Below are 20,141 nucleotides of genomic sequence, written 5' to 3' on the forward strand. Positions count from 1 at the left end.
ATGTTAACAAGCGCGCGTGCAACATTATTTGCCGCGTGTCAATATTTATTTCCTCCACGAGCCGCTCCTTTTTAAACTCGTTTTCCAGTGTAGGAATGATAAATGAAGATTTAAAGTGGATTGCTCTCTCTCTCTCTCTAACTATTGAAGTTGTTGAAGAAGTACATTGTTAGAATCATTGTTATGCACATTATTCAGTGACTGTCCATTCGGTTCTATTTTATTTAGAATTGTTATATTATGCACGATATATTGTCGTCGATATTATGTGGTACTGTAAACATTATTTATTAAGTACCTCTTCTGATTTATTATATTATGTTTAGAACTGTTGTATTTTGATGAAAATATTTAGACAGTGCAGAAGAAATTAATTATACAATACGATTCTGTTTTCAATGTTATTCATTAACGAGATTGCAAGGTCGTCAGTATTTTTTTATACGACTCCCTATATATTTACACCAATGGTCTTGTAGAACACAAAAAGACGAATCCAACGAGTAATGACCATAGTGTTTCAATCATTCTGTCTCAAGATATTCGTGTCTGCAACGAACAAACCTAACTCAAAAACTTAGTCTTTACATACGAATATCTTGAGACTGAATGATCGTAATGATATCGTTATGGTACTCGTTGGATTCGTCTTTTCATGCTCTACGAGAATGTCGATGAAAATATTTACGGTACCGCATAAAAAAATATTTTTGTAAACATTATTTATTAAGTATAAGGTATGATGTATTTGGTATGTAATCCAGTAGATTTGGCGGCTGCAGATCAAAGTTTCAATCCCCTGTAGGATCAATGGTTCAGGAGTTATGCTTGCTTAAAGTTGGGCAAATCTGCAGTGTTTTTGACAGGTAAGGGCGCGGCTATATTGGTTCGTAGTGACGACCGCGAGCCGCTTATCGAGCAAAACCGCCAGTCCTCGCCCCCCCCCCGACCTAATCACCAACCAACTAGATAAGCTCGCTTACCTGTCAAAAACACTGCAGATTGCTCAACTTTGAGCAAGCATAACTCCTGAACCATTGATCCTGCAGGATCGAAATTTCGATCTGCAGCCGCCCCGGGTACAAATCTACTGGATTACATACCAAATACATCATACTTTATAGGAGAAAGGCACAAATTTTGAGTCCGGTAAAGTAAAGAGCAGCCATGGTAAGAATTAATATCATCGCTGATTAAAAATGATTAGAAAAATAAATAAATGTTTATACGCAGCTCCAGTAGCTTGAATTTCATGCACAAAATTATAATTTTGTTTGTATCTTTCTATTTTGCATTAAGATTGATCTGATCACCTCGTAAAAAACCCTTCAGTATTGTATTATGCTCCGTTCACAGGAACATTTCACGAAATTCCAAAGGTTATTTCGCCCAATTCGATGCACAAATAATAGCCTCGCTGCTCGACAAGCCGCCACAGGAAGATGAATGGCGGTAAGACGGGAATGAATAGTTCGCGATTGATTTTCATGAATAACAGGAAGCATTACAGCGTTCAACGCGATTCAATACCGCATTATATAATATAAAGTCTCCATGTTTCTGGGGCCCCAGGATCGGACGAACAAATAACGGTAAAGGCGGGAAAAAATGTCGAGGGTATTTATTTCCCTGTCGGCCTCTGCTATGGCAAGTTTCAATCGATGCGATGCGATGATCGTGCGTGCGCTCGTGTGTGTGTTCTAATAAGACTCGCAGGTGAGTGACCCAAAGCCGGTCTACACTTAACAAGCAAGGCCACAGGTAATTACTCGCATATACTCGATACGCGAGAGCCTCTACGGGAGGCGAATCATCGCGATGAATCTCAAAAATCGGAATTCATTTTTTAAACGTCAGATACAGTCTGAAAAGTTTTTTATGAATCGACCAATACAACCTCGGTTTTTCTGCCAAGCTAAAATTTTGGGTGAAGTGCGTTCTGTCTAAATAATTTTGTACAACTTTTGTAAATTAAGTAGTAGAAAGTTGATGCATATAGACGACGGAAATTCCGTGGAAATATTTTTTGTGTCATATGTAACCAATCAGAGAATATTAATATAGGAGATAAAATTCCGCTTTGACTTCCTGAAAGGTTGAGTTTTGCATAAGAATCCGAAGCAGAAATTGAATTAATGTAAAAGTTGCAAAACAGAATATTTATATGTGAAAAGCAAGTTTTTGTGAACTACTATTTTTGTAATGGGTTTTATCGTTTTCCGTCTGGACATAAGTGAATTCATCAAAATAGAATATGTAAATATTGTTTTTCAAAATTACTTTAACATGTTTTTTTGAAAATCGTGTGACGTGTTCAGCAGCTTTTTTTCATTCTCCTAATTTCATATAGAATTTTAATAATCGATGTGAGAGAGGAATACACATTATAAAATAAAGAATAAATTAAGAAACAGTGTTGTTGAAAAAATTTTTAAAATCGATAAAGTGTTACAAATAAAAATGTCTCCAAAAAAATTGTCTGTAGTAGATTTGTTATTATCACATAACTAAATGAAATTGTTGTAGAATTGTTTCTATCAAATATATAAAATAAATGGAACGTTTAAATAAAAAAATATTTAATGTTTAAAGACAGTTATTGTTTATATGACAGCGTTGCGGACACTTATGCCAGACACTGGTTACGAAACACGAGTTTCGAAATTTCGGTGGTATTGTTTAGTAGAATTCCGAGAAACACTAAATTCCACGAAAACGAGTTAATAGTGATCGAATGAGTAAGACAATATTTAATGACGAAACGAGGCACGAAGACAATTTAATTCCGAACGGTCATTATGTAACAGAGAGTCTGCTGGAATCATTGACGCAAGTTGCACCGGTAGTTATGTAAGATCGAGGAATCATTCTTTTGGCGTAGCGTTTATGCTATGGGGAAAATAATGTTTGCCACTTTCTTCCCATTATAAAATACTCCTTCGTCTCCGATGGAACCGTGTTACGAATCAACAATGAACAACATTAATCTTCCATTACTCGAACGCTTTGAATCAACCAAGTTCTCATGAAACAATATATTTTTCTTTAGCTGACATTAAACAATATTTTGCAATATTATGTTGCTTACATTTATGTTGCTGTGTTTTAATTGAACCAATGGTTACGTAATATTTTTCGAATTGAAATTATAAATGGGAGTAATGTTGCTGTTGGGATTATAGTTGTTACACAGAAAATTTTAAGGAGTATGAATAAATTAATGAACGCTCAAATTATTTATGCGTTAAACAGTTGTACACATTGTCTGTATATTTCTAATTTTGTTTCTTGCAATGTACTATTAAAAGTCAGTGAAAAAAGTTGTTACAAAATTTTAAAGTTGGCATATGGTGTTTTTGAGAAATTCAATACTTGCTTTTCCTTATTCATAAATTACTAAAATTACTAAAAATGGTAAAAGTGTATTTTATTGTATTTTTTAGAAGATCAATCCTTTTTGCTTTTTCTTTGGTTCAATAATTACTAAAAATTTAAAAAAGTATACATATATGTATATGTATACAGGGTGTCCCAAAATTCGTGAAAATCCCGAAAGGGGGTGGTTCCTGAGACCATTCTAAGAGACATTTTCCTTTGCACCAATGTCAACTGCGGCTTTGTTTAGGAGGTATTAACGAAAAACACGGACCAATCAGAGCGCGCCCTGGCCCGGCGCGCCACGCCGCGCCGGCAAGCGAGTGTCGGTGGTACGCCGCGACATCGCAACGAACAAGAGTTTCTCGATAATGTGAATCCTCTCCGATTTCGATGAGCTTTGGATACGTTGTCCAGACCATGATTCTGAACAACATTTCTCTTTAGACTTTTTGGCGATCGGCTTTAGTTTACGAGATAATCGTAAAAAAAGAGAAGAAGCAGAAACTGATTGAATTAAAAACTCACGTATTCAGCCGTAAATCCATTTGCTGCTTCGAAATGTGTGTCACTGGGTCACTCGGTGACGAACTGCACAGATGTCTTCAGGTACACGGCAGTACCGAAAGCCAAGGGACGTACGGCCAGGTCGACGAACTGCACAGCCGGTGGTAGAAGGCCTAAGGGATGCGCGGTCAAGTCGACGATCCAGAATTTAATTTTCACTTTCGAATCGATAAATAATTCGTATGTTTATTTTACACAGATGCCTTGAAATTTTTCCACACTCACAATCACTGTTCACATTTGCCAACACATAGTTATGCACTAATAATAATTGCCATATCCCTTGTACTGCTGCACAAATCACAACAATCAGGTAATGCAATCACTAGACTGCGGATTTCATGCATTTGCAGCAAACATGAGTAGGTGCATTTTAATACAGTAGAGAGATTAAAATAATTTCAAAACACCAATGTATTATTTTCAAATTCTTAAAATGATCACAGTAAGAATCAAATATCTGTCTGGCTCCTGTCCCTTGTAATAGCGGCAGCCAACATTCATTTTGCATAAAGATTCGCAGTCTAGTGATTAGTTTAAATATCACAGTCAAAAAAACAGCTAATACATAGCAACCGTTAGCTTTGAATTTACAAGTCTTTGGAGATGTTCTCTCTACCGCGGCTCGAACGACACTGATTTTCCGCAAGATTTTTCTAAAGAATTTAGGAAGGGCATTTAGAGTGTCGAAATTCGAAATGCACGCTGTAGCACGAGAACGACGGGACGGTTGGACGAAAAACAGGATACGGAAAGGACCGCTTTAAGACTTATGGCAATCACATGTTTAGGTTTTCCTGTAGATTGGTACGCAGAGTCGATGGGTAACCGTTCGAAAACGTCGTCTGTCCTTCTTTTAGAAAGTTTCTTAAGGAAGGTATAGGACAATAGGGATGCTACGCTGACCTGACATTTTTACCCCTTGCTGGGTAAAAGGACGGATGACGTTTTCGAACAGTTACCCATCGACTCTGCGTACCAACCTGCAGGAAAAACTAAACATGTGTTTGCCACAAAGCTTACAGCGGTCCTTCTCGCATTCTGTTTTTCGTCTAACCGTCCCGTCGTTCTCGTGCTACAGCGTGCATTTCGAATTTCGACACTCTAAATGCCCTTCCTAAATTCTTTAGAAAAATCTTGAGGAAAATCAGTGTCGTTCGAGCCGCGGTAGAGAGAACATCTCCAAAGACTTGTCAATTCAAAACTAACGGTTGCTATTAGCTGTGTTTTTGATATTGATATTTAAACTAATCACTAGACTGCGGATCTTTATGCAAAATTAATGTTGGCTGCCGCTATTACAAGGGACAGGAGCCAGACAGATATTTGATTCGCACTGTGATCATTTTAAGAAGTTGAAAATAATACTATGGTGCTTTGAAATTGTTTTAATCTCTCTACTGTATTAAAATGCACCTACTCGTGTTTGCTACAAATGCATGAAATCCGCAGTCTAGTGATTGCATTACCTGATTGTTGTGATTTGTGCAGCAGTACAAGGGATATGGCAATTATTATTAGTGCATAACTATGTGTTGACAAATGTGACCAGTGATTGTGAGTGTGAAATAAACATACGAATTATTTATCGATTCGAAAGTGAAAGTTAAATTCTGGATCCTCGACTTGACCGCGCATCCCTTAGGCCTTCTACCACCGGCTGTGCAGCTCGTCGACCTGGCCGTACGTCCCTTGGCTTTCGGTACTGCCGTGTACCTGAAGACATCTGTGCAGTTCGTCACCGAGTGACCCAGTGACACACATTTCGAAGCAGCAAATGGATTTACGGCTGAATACGTGAGTTTTTAATTCAATCAGTTTCTGCTTCTTCTCTTTTTTTACGATTATCTCGTAAACTAAAGCCGATCGCCAAAAAGTCTAAAGAGAAATGTTGTTCAGAATCATGGTCTGGACAACGTATCCAAAGCTCATCGAAATCGGAGAGGAGATAGTTCAGATAGTACATCGATCGATTTACAATTACAAGTTACTTATTTCGTAAACTAAAGCCGATCGCCAAAAAGTCTAAGGAGAAATGTTGTTCAGAATCATGGTCTTGACAACATATCCAAAGCTCATCAAAATCGGAGAGGGTTCACATTATCGAGAAACTCTTGTTCGTTGCGATGTCGCGGCGTACCACCGACACTCGCTTGCCGGCGCGGCGTGGCGCGCCGGGCCAGGGCGCGCTCTGATTGGTCCGTGTTTTTCGTTAATAACTCCTAAACAAAGCCGCAGTTGACATTGGTGCAAAGGAAAATGTCTCTTAGAATGGTCTCAGGAACCACCCCCTTTCGGGATTTTCACGAATTTTGGGACACCCTGTAGTATGCTATAGTAAAATTAAAAGTATATTTATGAGAAATTCAATTCCAATCGCTTCTTTTTATAAATTATCAAAAATTTAAATATGTCACATTTCCCTTTCTTTAATTTGTAAAACATTCTGTGTCGAATAATAATATTTTTGGATCCCACAGAATTGTTTTTCAGAGAAATGACTCATTAGAATAGCTTCGAGTGTAAAGATTTACGACTGTGAATGGCACCGACACATTTCCATAGACATCATTGAGCAATCGAGCAGCACGCCGATTTATGGTGTTAACAATATTCGCGAATGGCCGTGCAAATCGCCAAGAACACGGGAGAGCGGAGCTTTCTCCGTTGCGGATGCATTAGAATTACAAAAGACGCGGTTCCGTGTTGTTTCCAGGTGCTGTACAAAGTGCTGTCTGTCGGCCATCGTCGTTACAATGCACCATCCCGTGCACCATACAATTTAACCGAGGGTGCGACTCGCACGAGGAGTAGACATCAGCTGATGAACCCGAAAAGAAATCGGCGAGCTGTTCTTCAAGGTTCGGACTGCGAGGACAACAGCAGTGGTGGGGAAGACGAGTTCACACAGGTATTTATCCTGCCATTTTATTTTTTCATAAAATTGTCCGTTTCATTAAAAAGTTCATCATCTTATTACAATATGAAATTCCCCATTTTATTAAAAAATTCAACATTTTATTGAATAATAGAATTCAACATTTTATTGAATAATAGAATTCGACATTTTATTGAATAATACAATTCGACATTTTATTGAATAATACAATTCGACATTTTATTGAATAATGAAATGCAACATTCTATTGAATACTGAAATGCAACATTTTATTGAATACTAAAATGCAACATTTTATTGAATACTGAAATGCAACATTTTATTGAATAATAAAATGCAACATTTTATTGAATAATGAAATGCAACATTATATTGAATAATGAAATGCAACATTTTATTGAATAATGAAATTCAACATTTTATTGAATCATCAAATTCAACATTTTGTTGCATAATAAAATGCAACATTTTATTGCATAATAAAATGCAACATTTTATTGCATAATAAAATGCAACATTTCATTAAAAAATTCATTAAAAAATGGAATTGAACATTTTATTCAAAAATTGCTACAGTTTTTATGTAGAATCATTTATGTACATAAATGTTTGACATTTACCGAAAGATCTAGGAAAATAAAGCAATTGTGCATCTTCTTAATGAATAAATAATTGTCTCTCCGCAATCGAGCGCAGTATTTTAATTACGTTAACGACATCTTTTATACATCGGATCAATTGATTTATTTGTACCGACGAGAGCAGTGCACTATAGATCGCGTTAACACGACACGACACTTCTTGCTACGGAATCGTGCGTGCTTAACAACCAATTTGCAATTATTATAGACAGTGGTAGATCAGGATCCGGAATAGTAATTAAGCGTTCTCCGTGTCTGAAACTTATATAAATCCGTTGTTCCAATCATCGCGGATGTTGTGTCTATTTTTTGTTGCTCCTCAAGCATTTCAATAATCATTCCCCACGTTTAATTATAAATCACCGCGGTAATCGCTCATCCAATTGTCTTGATTTCGCACGTCGCGGCTAATTACAGTGTAGCTCGGTTGTTTGATGATGGCGAACAAAACGAGTCGAATCAACGACTTCATCTTCCTTAAAATTACTGAATATTCTTTCGATTAAAAAACGTATCTGTTTTATTAATTAGAAGTGACCTTCTTCTTGAAAAGATTACAAGTGGCTTCTTGTTAGTCGCGTGCACAAGTAGTTCTTTTATTCATTGAAAGTGGCTTCTGTAATAAAAAGACTACAAGTGGCTTCTTGTTAGTGCATATTTATTAGTGCGACTGTATTCCCAGAATTGGACCGTGTCATTTTAATGAATAACTTTATGGTAAAATACCAATAAATTTTTTAGCAATAATTATAATAATCATGGGGTAAACTTTACTTTACCGGACTCAGAATTTGTGACGAAGTTTCGATGCTTTAGGGACAATGGTTCAGGAGTTATGCCTGCTTTAAGTTGAGCAATCTGCAGTGTTTTTGACATGTAAGGGCGCCGCCATACTGGTTTGAAGTGACGACCGCGAGCTGCTTACCGAGCAGAACCGCTGGTCCTTCCGCCACTAACCAACTCAGTAAGCGGCGCGCGACATCACTACAAACCAATATGGCGGCGCGCTTACTTGTCAAAAACACTGCAGATTGTTCAACTTTAAGCAAGCATAACTCCTGAACCATTGATCCTACAGGATCGAAACTTCGATCTGCAGCAGCCCCGGGTACAAATCTACTGGATTGCATACCAAATACGTCATAATTTATAGGAGAAAGGCACAAATTTTGAGTTTGGTAGAGTAAAGAGAGCAGCCTGATCATATATTAAATTGCAGAAATTTTAGCAAAAATTGCTGAAAGTCTAAATGAATTTGTCTTATTTTTGTAGAGTAATATTATAATTTTTAATATACAGTCGAGACAGCATTATAGAAGTACTCATGAAAATAGTGAGAATCTCATGAAGCCATCCAGCATTAAGGGAGCAAATTAGGTTTTACGTGTGCATCGGGAAATTAGCTTTGCACAAGATTTCTAGGTTGTGTAACGCGATCTATTAAACCTTACACAATGCCTCGTCGTGATGCCTCGGCGAATAAAGACGAATTGTATTTCAAAGAATAGGATCTCCACTCCGTCAATCCTAATAATTTCAGATTAAAGTTCGCGCCTAATCCAATTATGCTTGTTGATTCATTGCAGACTGTTAGCAGGAGGCTCTTGTCGACCGCAGCACCACACAACACTAAGCTGGAGGCTGGCCTGGATCGTGTGTACCAAGATATAGAAAAACTGAAAAGTGAGTCCACACATCTGTACTATAGCAAAAATTACTACATACATAGTTCAGACACGTCATTTTGTACAATTATATGTTTTACTAAAAAAAAAGCTTACACAATTATGCATTTATTATAAATTCAAGGGAGCAACTTCTTTTTGTTTCTGTTAACACATTTTGTACAAAAAAATATATAAACAAATTAATAAATAGAAACATTTTTTTGATGAAATTATTATTGAATGAAATAAACAACAATTTTTTGAAGTCGGTGATCGTGAAATCAATGTCATAATCTTGTCTTGAACAAAATTTTTTGAATGTAGTTATTATTGAATAAATAAACAACAAGTTCGTGAAGTTAATGTAATAATTTTTTCTTAAAATTGTTGACGATTTTGCATTGTCTAATTGTTTCTAATCATGTATTTGCTCAGGGCTTGAAACGAGACCCGCCGAAACTCTTCTCCCACCCCTCTCCTGCGGCACGGCAGGTGAATTAGATTGCATTCTCTGCTGTCGATTATTATGGAAACCCGTAACAACACCATGCGGACACACGTATTGTTGGATGTGTCTGGACAGATGCTTGGACTATTCCTCAGTCTGTCCTTTGTGCGTCACGTCTCTGGCCGATGTAAGTAACATTTGCATCAATTAACAATAATCGTATTAGATATTGACCCCTCTGACTCCATTGTTCCACTAATTGTGTAACATCACGGTTGCACAATACGCCAATTGAAAATCTTTTAAGACTCTACAATACATTATACAGACTTTATAATGAAATATATAGGTTGTCCCAAAAATCTTGTACTTAACAGGGATGATTCCTGAGTTGATTTCAAGTAACTTTATCCTTTGCAAAAATTTTCTACGGCTCTCCGTTAAGGAGTTATTAACGAAAAACGCGGACTCCGCCTCCGCGATAGGCTCCGCTGAGCGCGGCCTTCTCATTGGTCGAGGCGGGGCCCGTCCACACTAGTTGCGCTCTGATTGGTCCACGTTTTTTATTAATAACTCCTCAACGAAGCCACGGAGAGCCTTTTCGCAAAGGAAACAGTTGTTTTAAATAATCTGAGGAATCGTCCCTTCCAAGGAAGTACACTTTTGGGACATAAATAATAATAATAGCTACAATAACAACCTTTGACTTCGAACATTTTTGTTCTGCACAACGATCCACAGTCAAGTTATAATTAATGCCATAATCTCCCCCTCGTTCGATAACAAGTTTCGCAGAAATCGACTCCGCATAAAACAGTATTGATTCTCGCTCGTGTAAAATTTATTCCAGCTCACAGATTATTATTCTTTGTACGTTAACATTGTATACATTGTTTCCTCGGTTTCGAGAATTCTTTCTCGGCTCGTAAACGGGGCTCGTTAGTCACGAATCGTTAATCTCGAAAGACAGGGAACGCGATAGCCCCCATAGAACCCCGGGCAACACCTGTCGATAAATAAGCCGTAATACTTCCTCGTGGTTAGCGATTTCGTGGATTACAATGATTATTGTTCGCGGTCAACACGGCTGTCCTCAAGTTCCGTGTTCGTGGCATCATTACCGAGTATTCGTTAATGACGTTCAGGACATTTTTGCGGCGTCTTACATTTCCTACGGTCCTACGTAACAATAAATTGCGTTACGTCATTGCTCATTAGTTTTTATTGTTTAGAAACGATTTGTTGGTTTCGGTCACCTCAGCTTTCTACTTTTAAACAGTTGTAACTTTGAAAATAAAGATCGTAGAACAATCTACCTGGTGTCATTTTGCAGCTTGAAGCCTTTACTTTCATCACCCGGAATTTAATCCCTCTCAAAAATGTGTTCACGAGGTCTCCATAAATTTTAAGTCTCATAAAACAGGAGTGAAATGGTCTCATAAAGAAGTCACGAGGCCCCGTCGTCGGAATCTTTCCGAGAGCTTTGGAGGACGAAGCTTCTGCCCGACTAACCGGAGTGTCCTTTAACTTTCAGTACTTGGCCAGCAGCCAGAAGACAGTGACGGACTTCGTGGAGAGAGCTTTGAAGACGGTGGCGCCGGCTGAGTACGCGTCGAGGGCGACCAGCCACCGATTGGAGCTTGCACAGGGTCTGGGGCTTCTCGACAGCGAGCAGATCGCAGTTTTCGTTTGCACCACTGCGTTTCCTTGTGTCGCGTGCCCTCTGTTCGTCTACGAGCCCAGATACAGGCTCATGGTCCGGAGATGCGTCGAAAGCGGGGTCCGTCAGTTTGGAATCGCCGCTTGCCTCAACAGGGAAGCGACGGGAACGAAAAGGTGATTTTCGAAAAAGTTCTTCTTTGACTTTGTTTTTAATTATTTTTCTATGAAAGTTGTACGAACGTATTCGCGACATTTTGCTGGTTAAAACGAGTACAAACACGATACAATTCGGTTCAGATTTGCCCGACTGATCCACGATTTTGTGGAACCTCGATTATGCGAACTGTCCACAGAGTAGTCCGAATTGTACCGTGTTTGGGCTCATTTTAATCGGGACAACGTGACGAATATGTTTTGGTAGGAGCTGCGTAACAAAATCTTTGCAAACGAGCCAGTTGTAGTTTATAAATGAATTAATTGTTTAGTGATGAGAGATTTAGTGCTTACTGATGGTTTCTTTCAGATACGCGGAGTACGGCACCATGCTCGAGATTCGGGACAGGGTTCTGTTAAAAGATGGTTGTAGTATACTGAGCACAGTCGGTGGAAGGAGATTTAGAGTTATCTCTGGGGGTGAAAGGGACGGCTACGATACCGCTCAAGTGGAATTCTTGAGGGATACAATGGTACAGGAGGACCAACTGTTGAGCCTCTTAGAGCTACACGATAAGGTAGGACATTTACAGTAAGTCTCTGCTAAAATACAATTCTAATCGATACCGTATTCACCGACAATCGTCTGAATTCCTTCGCCGTTCGTGTTCCAAGAGAATTATCTAATATTTTTCTATAGAACACCCTATATATTTTCTTTGATATTCACGTAAAGCGTTGAAAGACGAATCCAACGAGTACCATGACGATACCATTCCGATCATTCAGTCTCAAGATAGTCGTGTGCGAAAGGTAAGGTTTTGGATTAGGTTTGTTCCTTCCAGATGCGGATATCTCCAGATTGAATGATTGGAACAGTATGGTCATTGTACTCGTTGGATTCGTCTTTTGACATTCTACGAAAGTATCCAAGAAAATGTATAGGGTACCATGTAAAAAAATATTATTATACTAGCTTAAAGGATTGAAAAGCTACCTAATCTAAGGATTGAAAGGCTCGGATAAACAACGATTACAAGACCTAATCTTTGTTCCAGGTGCGAGCAAAGGGAAGAAGATGGTGGGACACAGTGTCCTCGTCACAGCAATCAGAAATCCAGCGAGTATTCGGTCGAATGCCGGACACAGAAGAGGATTGGCCCCGGCTCCCAGACGGGCCATCATGGACTTGGTGGTTGTTAGCAATCTTACCGTTGGGACCTCAGCTTCAAGTAGGGATCCTAGGCACAACTAGCCTGGAGAAGCGATTGAGAGCGATCGAGAAGACCCTGGACCACATGGAGCAAAGACAATTGACAGTAGCTCCTGCGCCATCAGAAGAGACGACAACGTCTTCGAGTATATGCAGAGACGGTGGTGGAATCACTGAGACGACGGTGTCAGTTATTCAACAGTCCTAAACGATGAAGAACCGACGGCTCCTCAGGGACACATCGTTCACAGATCATCAACGCCGCGGCGAACAAAAGGGGATTCAACTTTCATTCGATGTACAAAGTACTTGTGACGTAGGGTTATCGAAGATTGCCACTTTTTACTCGATATTTAATATCCGGAAGGCGATGGGCGTCCAGCGGTTCGTTGTCCGCTGGCCCCTTCTCAGATGCGTCGACCTCCGATCTTTCTTCTTATACTTAAATCCCGTTGATTACGTTTTAATTCGAGTACCTCGCGTACTCGCTAAACTTACGCGTCCGAGCGCCTTATCGACGGAACGATAACGATCGTGGCGAACGAATAGGGTTGGAACCTCGTCACAAGAAGATTTTCTGAACGGTTAATACAGAGCTAACAATATTGACATCTGACAAAATCCAAGTAGCGTAGACAAGCATAGAAAAGTTTGTACAAACTGTCTCAAAGATGTTGTAATTAAAAGGGATGATTCCCCAGACCATTTCGAACAACGTTTTCCATTTCGAATAATTCGTTTTTCGTTAATAACTCCTGAACGAAGAGTCGCAGAACATTTCCGCAAAGGAAAAAGTTATTTCGAATGCCCTCAGGAATCACTCCGTTCAAGGACGTATATTTTTGAGATACACTTATGTTATTAGACTGAGGATATTTATGCAAATTTACATCGACAATTCTCTAGGTGCGTCTCATCAAGAAATTCCAAATGTTGACAGCAAATAGTAAAATTAATAATATATAATTCGGATGAACAATTGAAAATATTCACATATCTCGTACTATAGTTATCGTTCACCTTGGTAAGGCGTCACGATCCTCTATGCGCTGTTGCAATACGCAAATCTGTTCTTCCAGAATAGTCTATTATACATACATATATATATCTATATGTATACACACATTTATGTATACACACGTACATACATACGAGCATGTAATATGTTGCAATCAGAGGTACGCACGTCGTTTCACGCTTACGTTTTCGATCGTACCCCGACTTGAAATTTTGTACCTTCTAATGAATCGCGTGGATATTATACTCATATACAGCCTGTTCTGGCCACACAAGCACGCTGAAACGTAAACAGTTAACAATGTAAACGATTTGTTATTTTAATCATTCATTACTGTAAACAAATTGTTCAGCGTAGAATTTTTATAGAATTGCAGGAAATGTACAAATTTAGTCTTCAACTGTTTATTGTTTAACAATATCGTGGATCTTTGTGCATGATAAAAATGGTATTCATTCATCAATTGGATCTTTAATGTTTAATAAGTTAAAAATAATATTGTCAAATTCTTGTAATGTTTTTACTCTTTCAAATTACAACTACTCGTTTACCATCATAAATGCATAAAAACCACAGTCTTGATACCATAATTATTTTTTTTAAAATGATCGTTGGAATAACAGTTTGTATATATTTTGAACTGTTTGTAAGGCGTTGTTTAAACAGAACAGTCTGTAGATACAACGAGCGAGGATGTTGTATTTATAGTGAGTCTGCTGAGAGCGAGATGTTTGTAGAGGAATGATAACGTTTATGGCTGTTCGAAGAGGGAATTTTTCGATTAGGCACGTTCTTTCAGTCCTGATTAAAGAAATTAGTTTGATCTTTGACAGTCTTGATTGTTGTTAAACGTCTGTGAATGAAGATTCAATTAATTCAGGATTGACGTTCAAACTCGATCAATCTTCCAAGATTGAAGTTTTAATTCAACCAGTTTTTGAAGATCAATGTTTTAATTCAATCAATCTTTCAAGATTAGGTCTTCACCAAATTATATTCTTTGACATTTTTTAACTTAGTAAATTGTATTTAAAAAAATGATGGTGACAAAATTGAAATCGTTGGAAGAAGCTTTCAAAATAGTTGTAACATTCAATTGAAATTTTATTTTGCAATTTAAACATTTAAAGTTGTATAGAAATTTTATTTTGAAGAATATCACAGGAGAGAATAAATAAAATAGTATTTTGAACTTTTCTACGTTTTGAAAAACTTTACAGTCCAAGTGTGCATCAAAATTTGGTCACCATCGTTCCATTAACTTCAAATTTTTGTAAAAATGTCTCAATAATTTAATTAAAATGGGGGACTTGTTAATCGAAAAACATAAACTAGTAATTAGAGGAGGAAGGATTAGCATTTCGATGAGATCGCCTAATTTCCTCTCAGCGACTCACAGCCATACATATTTGTCGGAAACCTATTTCCAACAACGACCAGTTCGTGTGGCGAAACGCTTTTGCAATGACATGAAACTCAATTTTTTATACTGTTCGGCCTGTATTCAAAACGCTCTAGTAGAACGAACCATACTCCTTTACACTACTTTTAAAAAAAAGAAAAATCAATTAACCATTCTCCTAGAAACGATATACATACATAATATATATTTACTTGTTGATGTGCAACTCACGTTATACGAAATTCGTTGAACATTCTAAGATTCTAAGGGATAAGTTCTTTTAACTACATAGACAATCGCCAAATGAACTATATTTATAATCAAAATTATAATATTAATAACTTCCTACTCTTATCGGAAATTGGCAATATTTCGATATAAGACGTTGAGAAATAATCAATAAGGAATAATGGAATCATTGTTTAAATTTAGGGATGCGAGAGGTGGGAGTATCGAAATGTTTATTCGCATAAGCGTGACAAGTATACCGCTATTCGTTGTGTTTATCATCTGTCATCTGATTGAACAGAATCATTGTTTACGAAAATTTTAACAAAAAGAATTCGTCGATATATAAAGTGTCCCAAAAATGTTGTACTTTAGTAGGATGACTCCTGAGGTGATTTCAAGTAACTTTTCCCTTTGCGAAAATGTTCTACATGGCTTTGTTAAGAAGTTATTAACGAAAAACGAATTAATCACCCCGCCCACAGCGGACGGAGTCCGCCTGGGGGCGGGTCTCGCTGAGCGCGGCGTTGTTATTGGCTGGGGCGAAGTCCGTCAGCTATGAGCGGGATGAATAATTCGTTTTTCGTTAATAACTCCAGAACGGGGCCTCGGAGAACATTTTCGCAAAGGAGAAACTTATTTCAAATGACCTAAGGAATCCCTCCTTCCAAGGAAATACATTTGTAGGACACCCTGTACGAACAAAGGTGTATCGTTTAGTGATAATACAGTGTTATGAATACGAGCCTTTAAGTTTATTCCGTCGCTCATAAGACTTTCTCGACTATGGTAGCGTATAGTAATTTATTTTCATGCGGTTTTTTAAGTACATCGTGTCCGAGAGATCATAGCGGTTATTTCGAGATGTTAGGAACGTCATATCAATCATGCAATCAAACCGTGAAGAACGAAAGAATCGAAAAAATTAATATGTGTCTGTTGTCACGATTATTGATCATTACTCTTGTTATTAATTACTATTCTTATTACTATTACGGTTAAGAAGAGTACCAAACACTATAAACGAAGAAAAAAAATAATGGTACACTCTGTCTACACAAAACTATTAGCTTCTAGCGTCGTCGATTACTCGAATATTTATTGTAACGAGCAACGACGATCGTTTAAACAAATTGGCATGAACTGCTCTCGATTATACACGTAATTCCGATTTTCCACAAAAAAAGAAGAAAAAACAAACAAGTGTGTAAAACTGTACGAAAAGAGTGAACCCGGGGAAAAATTCTCACACATTTTTCATCGCGTTTTCTAATCGATAAACAAGGAGCGTTGTCGATCTCGTGGAAAAAAAATTGATCGAGCGACACCTCCGTTTTAGATTTATATTCTCCTCTCTAGACTTTTACGAAGTTGTGAATCATGCATTGTGATATTACTGTATAGCCTACCTATTCTATATTGTTATAATATACATTACAAAATAGTATGTAATGTCACACAACTTTCCATTTTTACTTCAACATTTCTATATTTATCTTCATCTCTTCATATGGAATTATTGTAATAAAAATGTCACGAAATTGAACGTCTCAGACTAACATATATTTTTCATTCTTCCCGTTAAACAATCTCTCCCGTCCCAGCTCCGGTTACGTAAACAAATTATTTTTTTATTTGCGATAATAGCTGTCACGAAATTCATGAAAAAATTGTGATCAGGGCAGAAAAAATTTGTTTAAAATAAGAAATTGCAAGTCGAGGCTGCAACGTTAATGTGAATTTTAATAGAAATTTGGTTTAGTAGATTGCAATATTTATTTCAATATTTTCAAACAAGTTATTAAAATAGAAATTTGACGTTTCACACACGTCGAAATTTAATATATTCATAGTTCGCGTCAATGTGAATATGAAGGAACTTCAGATGAAAGGGAGTCTGGCCTAATTTTGACGTGTCGAGTATGAACGATGAGATTCAGTATCTGGAGAAGTATTCGGTTGCACCATCACCCAGCAGAGATTATTACGGGCTTAAAGTAATCCGTAACAAGGTATTAACGATCAGGCATTGATCAACAAATTTGATTTGTCGACCTCGATACGTTTTGCAGGTGATACTGTACATTTGGAGGATCTCGCATGGTCCACATAAGACGCCACTCGTGCAAACCTCAAATTTTGTGGATTTCGAGCGAGATAAATATTTGCAAGAAGGGATTCAACGAGCTTTTGGTATTTCGAGATTCGTTGCCTTTAAATATCCTTTCAAAAATTCGGCGATATTATTCGCAGGACTAAAATTTTTATTAACCTCTTTAATATATTAATGTTTCAATATTGGTCACAAAAGAATAGAATTTTAAGAAATATTGCATTCACTCAATTCCTTATTTTTGTTAAAGGTAGCTACTATTTTTCTTTTATTAATATCTGACCATTAGATTACTGGATTAATTTTTCGAGGAAGTCAACTTTCTGAGCAATAATAAATTATATTAATTATTTTTATTTCTCTCTCCCTCTCGATTAAAATTTATTTCAGCTCCGTTTAATATCAATTAACTCAGGACTGACAAATTTATGAGTTTATTCCCCCACTACGTGCAGTTCGTGGGAACCGTGTCAAGTAGTGGGGGAACGTCACCGCCCAACTTAGCGGAACGAAGCGGGGAAAATGATTAAAATAATATTTAGTGACTAAAATCGTACCAATGTAAATAAATACAGTTTAATTTGAATTTTCACGCAATTGTTCCCCGTTTGTTAGGTAAATATTTATTGAAGCACGTGAGGAACATCGCTTCTAAACCAAGTCAGACTCTTCTGACGCTGCCAAAGAACGCTGTAGCAAGGTTGGTCAACTATCTGACAGTGAACGACGTTGTAAACTTAACAGCACTGTCACACGCCTCCAAAGAGGTAACACCAATTAAATAAATAAATTCGAGACGTACTCCCGATTTATTTTTAAACATTTAGATCTTTGACGAGAATTTCGTGTGGGAAATATTGTGCAAGAGGTACACGTCGTTAACGAACACCGACGATAAATTATCCACTAATTGGAAGCAACTATTCCGGCTGACACAGATACGGGGACTAATGAAGGAACAGAAGGTATTTGTTAATTAATTCCGGAACCATCGAAAATGAGATTTCACATACGTCAAATATTTAATTTACGTAATTTACTATTTAAATATTTAACGTGATCTAAAAACAATAAGTTTTTTGTTCGTTATTGTTTATACAATTTCTCTAAAAATTAAGTAGGTTTATTAATAATTATTGTAAACGCAAACGTGTACTTTTAAACACTCCTTCGAATACAAATCTGGACTTTTGAAGGCTCATATGAAATACTTAGATAATTAAATAATAATTAAATTTCTTATTGTAAAGAGGTTTGCATAATATCGTTAGAAATAAAATGGCTAGAAGTTTTGCAACATCGATTTTAAAAATATTAAAGTTATCTTCAAAAATTATTAAAAATTCTATATTAAAAATTATTAAAAATTCAATATTAAAAATTAACTTAAAAATATTCTACCGAAAAACAAATGTTGAAACAATTTTAACAAGTTCCGTCCTGTAAACTCCAGTAATAATCTACTCCTAGGTACAGCATTATATCAATCCAAAACTATTTCCTCATCCTAACTTGCCCCTCAACATTCTAAAAACCCATCAGCAGTTTAATTGAAAATCATGTCGTTTTTCAGGAAACTCGGTCTCGTCAGCCTCCGAAACAGCCGTCACTCGCAAAGCCGAGCACAAAACTCGAGAACTCATTAAAAGTCTCGACTCTAGCATCGAAACCAAAATCCCACTCGACCACGAATCCGACCTTGAGGAAACCTTTTCCGGATGCTCCTAGAAAATCGATTCAAAATCCGATCCAGAATCCCATTACAAAAAAACCTAATTTCCCAAGACCGACATATGAGACGCAGATCAATCCTCAGATGAAAGTTCCTCCACTAAAATCCCTGCAGACGAGTGATCGAAAGAGTCTGAAGACAGCGCAGAGCAGCACGAAAGTAACAAAATCAGTGCACAATCCCGAGATAAATAAATTCCCGAACAAATTGGGCTCGAAGTCTGACAAGAGACAAGCGAAGCCTAGGAGGACTGACGCGAAGGTTGGTAGCAGTGTAATTAGAGCGCTGGAGGATCGACCTAACTGTGACAAAGCGAAGAGGCCGACTCACGGTAGCTCTGCCGCGATCGAGAAGTGCGGATCGATGCAATCTTCTCTAGCGAAGTCGAAGAAGACAGGGAAGAAGATCAGGCAGAGTAAATCGACGAATTTGAGCACGACAGAGCTACCAATTGCCGATCCGTGTCCAATCAGGGACGATAACTTCGACTTTGCGGACCTAATCGAGGCCAGCCTGAAGAACATCCGCAGCCCGATGAGCATGTTCGATTACAACCCCGTTAACATCGACAGAAAATCTTGTAGTGGCGATGGTAAGGATGAGAAAAAGATGGTGGACCGTCCTAGGGTGTTGAAGAGTGCCAACAGGAAGACTTTGGATAGACTGTCTGAGAAGTCGGAGCCCTTGACTGCTAAGTCTGTCGGCTCGAATGCCTCTTGCACTGGGGTGAAAGTGAAGAATAGCTCAAAGTTGGAGAAGAGTGAAAAGAAGGTCGAGAAAGATGGGGACAAGGTGAATTATCTTGAGAGATACGGGATTTATCAGGAGGGTATGCAGAGGATCAATGCTGAGGAGCATCAGCTGAAGAATAGGAAGAAACTGTTGGACAAGATGGCGGTGTTGAGGTCTTTGGGGTCGAATTTTGTAGGGAGATTGGATGAGAATGGCGTCGGTAGCGCCTCCAATCCGTATGAATTTCGAAAACGGAATCCTAGTAAACTCTAAAGCATAGACTCGACAGGG

The 20,141-nt window shown here is 37.8% G+C and overlaps 2 protein-coding genes across 3 annotated transcripts in view; both read left to right on the plus strand.

The window, feature by feature from the left end:
* LOC143212523 (LON peptidase N-terminal domain and RING finger protein 3) overlaps positions 1-14,031 on the plus strand; it is a 57,010-nt gene extending 42,979 nt beyond the window's left edge. The window contains exons 4-9 of one of the 2 annotated variants that reach the window (XM_076431390.1): positions 6,659-6,853; positions 9,069-9,165; positions 9,585-9,784; positions 11,132-11,433; positions 11,783-12,004; positions 12,471-12,759. In XM_076431390.1, the coding sequence (XP_076287505.1) occupies positions 6,659-6,853; positions 9,069-9,165; positions 9,585-9,784; positions 11,132-11,433; positions 11,783-12,004; positions 12,471-12,615 (1,161 nt within the window). In that variant the 3' untranslated portion in view covers positions 12,616-12,759. Of the gene's footprint in view, positions 1-6,658; positions 6,854-9,068; positions 9,166-9,584; positions 9,785-11,131; positions 11,434-11,782; positions 12,005-12,470 lie in introns of both variants that reach the window. The other variant, XM_076431389.1, reaches the window with a different exon arrangement.
* A 140-nt stretch (positions 14,032-14,171) lies between these two features.
* LOC143212524 (uncharacterized) lies at positions 14,172-20,128 on the plus strand. The gene is made up of 5 exons (XM_076431391.1): positions 14,172-17,285; positions 17,346-17,466; positions 18,002-18,153; positions 18,214-18,351; positions 18,960-20,128. The coding sequence occupies exons 1-5, from the start codon at positions 17,196-17,198 to the stop codon at positions 20,121-20,123; spliced, it is 1,665 nt and encodes a 554-aa protein (XP_076287506.1). The 5' UTR covers positions 14,172-17,195; the 3' UTR covers positions 20,124-20,128.
* The last annotated feature ends 13 nt before the right edge of the window (positions 20,129-20,141 follow it).

This window comes from Lasioglossum baleicum, chromosome 10, assembly GCF_051020765.1.
Source record: "Lasioglossum baleicum chromosome 10, iyLasBale1, whole genome shotgun sequence".
In the NCBI taxonomy this organism is placed as follows: domain Eukaryota; kingdom Metazoa; phylum Arthropoda; class Insecta; order Hymenoptera; family Halictidae; genus Lasioglossum; species Lasioglossum baleicum.